Raw genomic sequence first — 11,264 nt, forward strand, 5'->3', positions numbered from 1 at the left:
CATGATACACCCTGGTACTGACACACCCCCATACCATGACACACCCTGGCACTGACACACCCCCATACCATGACACACCCTGGTACTGACACACCCCCATACCATGATACACCCTGGTACTGACACACCCTCATACCATGATACACCCTGGTACTGACACACCCTCATACCATGATACACCCTGGTACTGACACACCCCCATACCATGATACACCCTGGTACTGACACACCCCCATACCATGATACACCCTGGTACTGACACCCCCCCATACCATGATACACCCTGGTACTGACACACCCCCATACCATGACACACCCTGGTACTGACACACCCCCATACCATGACACACCCTGGTACTGACACAACCCCATACCATGACACACCCTCATACTGACACACCCCCATACCATGATACACCCTGGTACTGACACACCCCCATACCATGATACAACCTGGTACTGACACACCCCCATACCATGATACACCCTGGTACTGACACACCCCCATACCATGAAACACCCTGGCACTGACACACCCTCATACCATGACACACACTGGCACTGACACACCCCCATACCATGATACACCCTGGTACTGACACACCCCCATACCATGATACACCCTGGTACTGACACACCCTCATACCATGATACACCCTGGTACTGACACACCCCCACACCATGATACACCCTGGTACTGACACAGCCCCATACCATGAAAACCCCTGGCACTGACACACCCCCATACCATGATACACCCTGGTACTGACACACCCTCAAACCATGATACAACCTGGTACTGACACACCCCCATACCATAACACACTGGTACTGACACACCCTCATACCATAACACACTGGTACTGACACACCCCCATACCATGACACACCCTCGTACTGACACACCCCCATACCATGATACACCCTGGTACTGACACACCCCCATACCATGACACACCCTGGCACTGACACACCCCCATACCATGACACACCCTGGTACTGACACACCCCCATACCATGATACACCCTGGTACTGACACACCCCCATACCATGACACACCCTGGCACTGACACACCCTCATACCATGACACACACTGGCACTGACACACCCCCATACCATGATACACCCTGGTACTGACACACCCCCATACCATGATACACCCTGGTACTGACACACCCTCATACCATGATACACCCTGGTACTGACACACCCCCACACCATGATACACCCTGGTACTGACACAGCCCCATACCATGAAAACCCCTGGCACTGACACACCCCCATACCATGATACACCCTGGTACTGACACACCCTCAAACCATGATACACCCTGGTACTGACACACCCCCATACCATAACACACTGGTACTGACACACCCTCATACCATAACACACTGGTACTGACACACCCCCATACCATGACACACCCTCGTACTGACACACCCCCATACCATGATACACCCTGGTACTGACACACCCCCATACCATGACACACCCTGGCACTGACACACCCCCATACCATGACACACCCTGGTACTGACACACCCCCATACCATGATACACCCTGGTACTGACACCCCCCCATACCATGACACACCCTGGTACTGACACACCCCCATACCATGATACACCCTAGTACTGACACCCCCCCATACCATGATACACCCTGGTACTGACACACCACCATACCATTACACACCCTCGCACTGACATACCCCCATACCATGATACACCCTGGTACTGACACACCCTCATACCATGACACACCCTGGCACAGACACACCCCCATACCATGATTTACCCTGGTACTGACACACCCTTATACCATGATACACCCTGGTACTGACACACCCTGGCATTAACACACCCCCATACCATAATACACCCTGGTACTGACACACCCCCATAACATAACAGACCCTGGTACTGACACACCCCCATACCATGACACACTCTGGCACTGAAACACCACCATACCATGATACACCCTGGTACTGACAGACCCCCATACCATGACACACCCTGGTACTGACACACCCCCATACCATGATACACCCTGGTATTGACACACCCCCATACCATGACACACCCTTGCACTGACATACCATGATACACCCTGGTACTGACACACCCTCATACCATGACACAGCCTGGCACTGACACACCCCCAAACCATGATTTACCCTGGTACTGACACACCCCCATACCATGATACACCCTGGTACTGACACACCCTGGCATTGACACCCCCCCATACCATGATACACTCTGGCACTGACACACCCCCAAACCATGATTTACCCTGGTACTGACACACCCCCATACCATGATACACCCTGGTTCTGACACACCCTGGCATTGACACCCCCCCATACCATGATACACCCTGGTACTGACACACCCCCATACCATAACAGACCCTGGTACTGACACCCCCCCATACCATGACACACCCTGGTACTGACACACCCCCATACCCTGACACACCCTGGTACTGACACACGCCCATACCATGATACACCCTGGTACTGACACACCCCCATACCATGACACACCCATGCACTGACACACCCCCATACCATGACACACCCTGTTACTGACACACCCCCATACCATGACACACCCTGGCACTTACACACCCCATACTGAAACACCCCCATACCATGACACACCTTGGTACTGACACACCCCATACCATGACACACCCTGGTACTGACACACCCCCATACCCTGACACACCCTGGTACTGACACACCCCAATACCATGACACACCCTGGTACTGACACACCCCCATACCGTGATACACCCTGGTACTGACACACCCCATACCATGATATACCCTGGTACTGACACACCCTCATACCATTACACACCCTGGTACTGACACACCCATATCATGATACACCCTGGTACTGACACACCCATATCATGATACACCCTGGTACTGACACACCCTCATACCATTACACACCCTGGTTATGACACACCCCCATACCATGATACACCCTGGTACTGACACACCCCCATACCATTACACACCCTGGTACTGACACGCCCCATACAATGACAGACCCTAATACTGACATACCCACATACCATGACACACCCTGGTAATGACACGCCCCATATCATGACAGAACCTGGTACTGACACACCCCCATACCATGACAGACCCTGGTATTGAAACACCCCCATAAAATGACACACCCTGGTACTGACACACCCTTATACCATGACAGACCCTGGCACTGACACACCCCCATACCATGACACAACCTGGTACTGACACACCCTCATACCATGACACACCCTGGCACTGACACACCACCATACCATTACACACCCTGGTACTGACACACCCTCATACCATGACACACCCTTGTACTGACACACCCCCATACCATGACAGACCCTGGTAAAGACACGCCCCCATTCCATGATACACCCTGGTACTGACACGCCCCCATACCATGACAGACCCTGGTACTGACACAACCCCATACCATGATACACCCTGGTACTGACACGCCCCCATATCATGACAGACCCTGGAACTGACACACCCTCATACCATGACAGACCCTGGCACTGACACACCCCCATAACATGATACACTCTGGTACTGACACACCCCCATACCATGACAGACCCTGGCACTGACAGACCCCCATACCACGAAACACCCTCGTACTGACACAACTCCATATCATCACAGACCCTGGAACTGACACACCCCCATACCATGATACACCCTGGTACTGACACCCCCCCATACCATGATACACCCTGGTACTGACACCCCACCATACCATGATACACCCTGGTACTGACACACCCCCAAACCATGATACACCCTGGTACTGACACACCCCCATACCATGACACACCCTGGTACTGACACACCCCCAAACCATGACAGATCCTTGTACTGACACGCCCCCATACCATGACACACCCTGGTACTGACACACACATACCATGATACACCCTGGTTCTGACACCCCCCATACCATAATACACTCTGGTACTGACACCCCCCCCCCCCCCAACCATTACACACCCTGGTACTGACACGCCCCATATCATGACAGAACCTGGTACTGACACACCCTCATACTATGACAGACCCTTGCACTGACACACCCCCATACCATGATACACCCTGGTACTGACACACCTCCATACCATGACACACCCTGGTACTTACACACCTTCATACCATGACACACCCTGGTACTGACACACCCTCATACCATGACTGACCCTGGTACTGACACCCCCCCATACCATGTCAGACCCTGGAACTTACACACCCCCATACCATGATATACCATGATACACCCTGGTACTGACACACCCCCATACCATGACAGACCCTGGCACTGACACACCCCATACCATGACACACCCTGGCACTGACACACCCCCATACCATGATACACCCTGGTACTGACACACCCCCATACCATGACAGACCCTGGTACTGACACACCCCCATACCATGATACACCCTGGTACTGACACGCCCCCATAACATGACACACCCTGGTACTGACACACCCTCATACCATGACAGACCCTGGCAATGACACACCCCCATACCATGAAACACCCTGGTACTGATACACCCCCATACCATGACAGACCCTGGTACTGACACACCCCCATACCATGATACACCCTGGTACTGACACACCCCAATACCTTGACACACCCTGGTACTGACACGCCCCCATACCATGATACACCCTGGTACTGACACACCCTCATACCATGACACAGCCTGGTACTGACACACCCCCAAACCATGAAAGACCCTGGCACTGACACCCCCCCATACCGTGACACACCCTGGTACTGACACACCCCCATACCATGACAGACCCTGGTAAAGACACGCCCCCATTCCATGATACACTCTGGTACTGACACGCCCCCATACCATGACAGACCCTGGTACTGACACAACCCCATACCATGATACACCCTGGTACTGACACGCCCCCATATCATGACAGACCCTGGAACTGACACACCCTCATACCATGACAGACCCTGGTACTGACACACCCCCATACGATGACAGACTCTGGTACTGACACACCCCCATACCATGACAGACCCTGGTACTTACACACCCCCATACCATGACACACACTGGTACTGACACACCCCCATACCATAACACACCCTGGTACTGACACACCCCCATACCATGTTAGACCCTGGTACTGACACACCCCCATACCATGACACACCCTGGTACTGACATACCCCAATACCATGACAGACCCTGGTACTGACACACCCCCATACCATGACACACCCTGGTACTGACACACCCCAATACATGACAGACCCTGGTACTGACACACCCCCATACCATGACACACCCTGGTACTGACACACCCCAATACCATGACAGACCCTTGTACTGACACACCCTCATACCATGACACACCCTGGTACTGACACACCCCCATACCATGACAGACCATGGTACTGATACACCCCCATACCATGACAGACCCTGGCACTCACACATCCAATGCCATGATACACCCTGGTACTGACACGCCCAAAACCATGACACACCCTGGTACTGACACGCCCCCATACCATGACACACCCTGGTACTGACACACCCCCATACCATGACACACCCTGGTACTGACACGCCACCATACCATGACAAACTCTGGTACTGACACACCCCCATACCATGACACACCCTGGTACTGACACGCCCCCATACCATGACAGACCCTGGTACTGACACGCCCCCATACCATGACAGACCCTGGTACTGACACCCCCCCATACCATGACACACCCTGGTACTGACACGCCCCCAAACCATGACAGACCCTTGTACTGACACACCCCCATACCATGACAGACCCTGGTACTGACACGCCCCCATACCATGACAGACCCTGGTACTGACACGCCCCCATACCATGACAGACCCTGGTACTGACACGCCCCCATACCATGACAGACCCTGGTACTGACACCCCCCCATACCATGACACACCCTGGTACTGACACGCCCCCATACCATGACAGACCCTGGTACTGACACACCCCCATACCATGACAGACCCTGGTACTGACACACCCCCATACCATGACACACCCTGGTACTGACACGCCCCCATACCATGACACACCCTGGTACTGACTCGCCCCCATACCATGACACACCCTGGTACTGACACACCCCCATACCATGACACACCCTGGTACTGACACACCCCAATACCATGACACACCCTGGTACTGACACGCCTCCATACCATGACAGACCCTGGTACTGACACACTCCCATACCATGACAGACCCTGGTACTGACACACCCCCATACCATGACACACCCTGGTACTGACACGCCCCCATACCATGACACACCCTGGTACTGACACGCCCCCATACCATGACACACCCTGGTACTGACACACCCCCATACCATGACACACCCTGGTACTGACACGCCCCCATACCATGACAGACCCTGGTACTGACACGCCCCCATACCATGACACACCCTGGTACTGACACACCCCCATACCATGACACACCCTGGTACTGACTCGCCCCCATACCATGACACACCCTGGTACTGACACACCCCCATACCATGACACACCCTGGTACTGACACACCCCAATACCATGACACACCCTGGTACTGACACGCCTCCATACCATGACAGACCCTGGTACTGACACACTCCCATACCATGACAGACCCTGGTACTGACACACCCCCATACCATGACACACCCTGGTACTGACACACCCCAATACCATGACAGACCCTGGTACTGACACACCCCCATACCATGACAGACCCTGGTACTGACACACCCCCATACCATGTTACACCCTGGTACTGACACGCCCCCATACCATGACAGACCCTGGTACTGACACACCCCCATACCATGACAGACCGTCTTGAGCAGATAAAACACTAAATATCTCAGGTTCATCCTGACAATTCTTTTGTCTGGAGATTTTTTTGCCTTTTTTTCCATTCAATCAAACCTACCAGGACCCTTACAATAATAAAAAAAACTTTCACTCAGTCATCTAAAGCTTTACGTCACTCTCACTTTTTTACCTCACCTGTAAAAAACAGTTTGATGAACAGAAACTGTGTCTCCATAGATGATGGTGTTCCAGATGAAGGTCTTGTTTCCAGATGAACGTGTTACTTATGAATCACTAGGAGAAAATAGATGTTAACACCTTTTATACATTGTTATTAAATATAAACTTTATCAATTTAAATCCTCAGCTGATCTATAAACTCATGTTCAGTATTCAGGGATGTGGAAGAGTTACAGTGTTCGGTCAGATTTAGTTGGGAGTTTAATTAATACAGGATTCAACAACAATCAGAAATGTTTATTATGAATCAGTGCATTAATATTATTACTGTAATTAATTCTGTTATTAGTCATTATTAGTACTTTTATTCTTACTGATATTTACTGTGTACAGATCCTAACCCTAACCCAGATATTTTTCAGCCTTATTTCTTCTCTTCTGCTCTGTACAGATGGACAAGCTGGACATCTGACTGTTTGTTAAAAGCTGACGTTAATGTTCATGGATTCATCAATAATGTTTTTATTCTTCTGCTGTTTGATCTGCGTAAAAATGAAGCCGAACATAAACTGGTGCACAGAAATAAGAGCAGAGAAGAAAGTGGTGAAGCTGACGTGGACTCAACTTCTTCAACTGTATTATTTTATTCTAGCAGGAAGCTGAATCTGTTTTTGTCTCTCTTGTGCACCTAAAAATGTCTATTTTTACAGGGTTTATATATTTAGTTTGATCAAAACTGGATTGTATGAAATAAGTTTATTTCTTATTTTATTTAGAAAACATGATATTGACGTTTACGGGGTGGTGAAACCTCAGACTCGCCACCCAAATGGTTCTAAACCCAAATGCTGTGGCAGAACAGATTAAACAGATAAACCAACAAATAACAAATAAATGTTACAAGAAATAACAGCAAAAGAGAAAATAAAAGAGTAAAATGTAGCAGCGCTGTAAAGTGTTAGATTATTGCCAGAAAACAGGAAAGGATAAAATAATAATAATTATTCATAATACCTGTACATGAACCATCTATAAATCATTATTAATAATAACTGATTTGGAAATGCTTGTTCCTGTGAGTAAATACAGTAAATTATGTTGTGAACATCATCCATGTCTCCTAGTATCTTTTATCTACTGTAGTAATGATGAATGTTATAGTAACATGTGAATAAGGAGAACCAGCACTTATTCCCCTCACTTTAATAACTGGATAACGCTGGATAAGATCTTCTAAATACAGAGCAAACATGTTTAATACCCTGAGTAACGCCCATCACATCACAAAAACAAAGATAAAGGATTCTAAGAAAGTTAACAGAGATGAAAGTGGGAGTCAGATCAACGGGGTTTATCTGACGGAAATGTAATAATATATCTGCACATATCTGCAAATCCACACATCTTGAGGATATATGTATATAGGAACAGCTTATGTTGTTCCTGCAGGACCACGATGTTACTAGACAGTCTAGCAGTGCCGGCTGGTGGTGGTGGCTCTGCAGATTAAAGGTTTCCTACAAGATTGTGAAAACCAGATGATCAGTTTTAAAGCTTCATCACGTCTCTGTGTCCTTCAGAAAGATCTTTTTAGTTTCTGCTGAAATCTGTTTTCTTCCAGACCTCTGATCTACATAAAACCCAAAGTGCATGTAAATGATTCACACTGACCAGGATCAGATTTCACTCCCTTCTGTTCACTTAGGTCCCAAATCATGACCTTAAATAACTCAGTTATAAAATTAAAGTAAGTTTAACAGATAAAAGATAAATATGAAGAGGGTGTAAAGTGTTTATTCTTTATTCTTAAAATCTAATCCTGCGCAGCATAAAATCGGGGGTTTAATACAGTTAAATAAATAATAATAGTATAAAAACATTGAAAGTTCAGTTATAACATCAGGGTTAGTTTAATACTGTATATAAAAGAAGTAAAAATGAAACGCTGAATTAGAACCTAAAATAAACGTCACTAAGTTTAGGTACGCAGATATTTAGTGATGTAACCAAGTCCCACTTTATTTCCCTTGTAGGAAAATCTTGAAATGGAAATGTGCTCCAGTTTGTTCCTTTTTTGGTAAAGTTTATTTGTTATCTCTTATTTCTGTATTGATTCCTGATTCGCTGCTTTTCTGTTCTGAATTCAAATCAATCCAAGGTTCAAATCCATCAGCGATCATTTCTTCTGATTAAAATTCAGTGGTGAGACAGTGGAAGGTGAACGTGGATCTAATATCACTGTTATTAAAGCTGCTAAGAATCATTTCACTCCTAGATGGTTTCAGTCTGGAGCAGATTTACAACTTTTATTTAACTACTCACCAGATCTACCTACAACTGTCCAGCTATAGAGAATTAATCCACACCTGACAGCCAATCAGAAACCAGGATTTTCAGTTGCCTTATTATTATGATTCATAGTCGTCATGTTACATGAATGAATTCAGTAGATGCTTTAATCTAAGTGACGTACAAATGATTCATACAGTGGTATACAGGGACAGTGGAAGCCTAGCCTAGAGCTTTGGGCTATCAACCGTAAGATTGGCGGTTCAAATCCAGGCTCTACTATGCAGCCACTGTGGGGTCCTTGAGCAAGGCCCTTAACCCTGTCTGCTCCAGGGGCGCCGTAAGATGGCTGACCCTGCGCTCTGACCCCATCTTCCAAACAAGCTGGGATATGTCAAGAAAGATTTTCATTGTACTGTAAACCTGTATATGTATATATGACAAATAAAGTATATCTATATCTTCAAATAAAGTTACACAACACAAGTTTAAGGGTTTTGCTCAGGAGTCCAACAGTAGCCGCTCGCTAAATAATTAAACTTTAATCCTCAAACTTCTAATTAAAAGTTCAGTATATAAACTACATACCACCATCACCACTGTCCTGAAGGCCCAAAGGGTCACTGAAAAAACTCTCAAAATAAAATTAAGATCATTTAAAATGTACCTGAAAATAAGATGATCAGTTTTGTAGCTTCATCACGTCTCTGTGTCCTACAGAAGGATTCTGTTCAGTTCCTGCTGATATCTGCTGTTTTCTTCCAATGTAAGTGTTTGATTTTAAACAACAGACTTATGTAAAACCCGAAGTGGATGTAAATGTTTCACACTGACCAGGATCAGATTTCACTCCCTTCTGTTCACTTGGGTTCCAAATCATGACCTTAAATAACTCAGCTATAAAACTAAAGTTAGTTTAACAAATAAAAAAAAGAAAAATTTAATGATAAATATGAAGAGGTGGGTGTAAAGTGTTTATTCTTAATGTAACAGGGTTAAAAAATAGAAAATTTGTTTTCTGTTTAAAATTCCACCAAATCCTGAAATGTGTTACAATATTAGTTTTGTGTTCTGTATGTATATATGTTACATATTTGTACTGGGGAACCATTTATTTTGAAGTTTAAGTTACTTGTGTACTGACCCTTTAAGAGACACGGTTGTTTATTCGCTTGTTAAGTGTGACGTCACGCGTCATTTCCGGTGCCAAACGAACCTAATCGCAAACGCAAACAACTATGGCTAAACCTGTGAACCTTTTTATATATATATTGTAAGATCCATATTGCACTAATTGTAATGATCTATGTTTATTGTTATAAATATTTTCTGTTTGGTTAAAGAATACTTATTTGAGGTGACTTGGTATTTCAGCTATTGAAGATTTTTCCTGGTAATCAGTGTATGCTGTTATTCATTAGTCCTCTTCGGTGGAGCCTGCGGGGGGGCAGAATTGTACTGACTCTATATACTGACAATATTTATCAAATATACGGAAAGAAAGAGGACGTGGAGCAACAGATTTATGATCGTAGTTTTGTTTGTTATACGCCAATTGCGAACATAGTGAGTTTTTATAAGAAACTTGGATTAACGGATAAGTCAATGTAAGAAGAAAGTTAAAATAAATTCTGTTTGTGGAAAACTTAAGGAACTCGTGTTGCTGTCGTTGGAAATTGGATTTACAAACATTACCAGAGTCATAAATGTCTAGTCCTTCTCAATAGCTGTCTGGACAAGAAAAGGTCTTATTATATACATATATTATATATATATATATATATATATATATATATATATATATTAGAAACATACATTAAGATACAAATAAGACAAGATGTGCAGTACACTAGTGC

General features: G+C 46.3%; 1 protein-coding gene across 1 annotated transcript in view; it reads right to left on the reverse strand.

Annotated features, from left to right (window-relative positions):
- The window catches only part of LOC134310707 (macrophage mannose receptor 1-like), a 15,063-nt gene extending 7,763 nt beyond the window's left edge, over positions 1-7,300 (reverse strand). The window contains exon 1 of the mRNA XM_062992336.1: positions 7,135-7,300. Coding sequence (XP_062848406.1) covers positions 7,135-7,174 — 40 coding nt within the window. The 5' untranslated portion in view covers positions 7,175-7,300. The remainder of the gene's footprint in view (positions 1-7,134) is intronic.
- Positions 7,301-11,264: the final 3,964 nt, after the last annotated feature.

The sequence above is a fragment of the Trichomycterus rosablanca genome, chromosome 3, assembly GCF_030014385.1.
Source record: "Trichomycterus rosablanca isolate fTriRos1 chromosome 3, fTriRos1.hap1, whole genome shotgun sequence".
Lineage (NCBI taxonomy): Eukaryota > Metazoa > Chordata > Actinopteri > Siluriformes > Trichomycteridae > Trichomycterus > Trichomycterus rosablanca.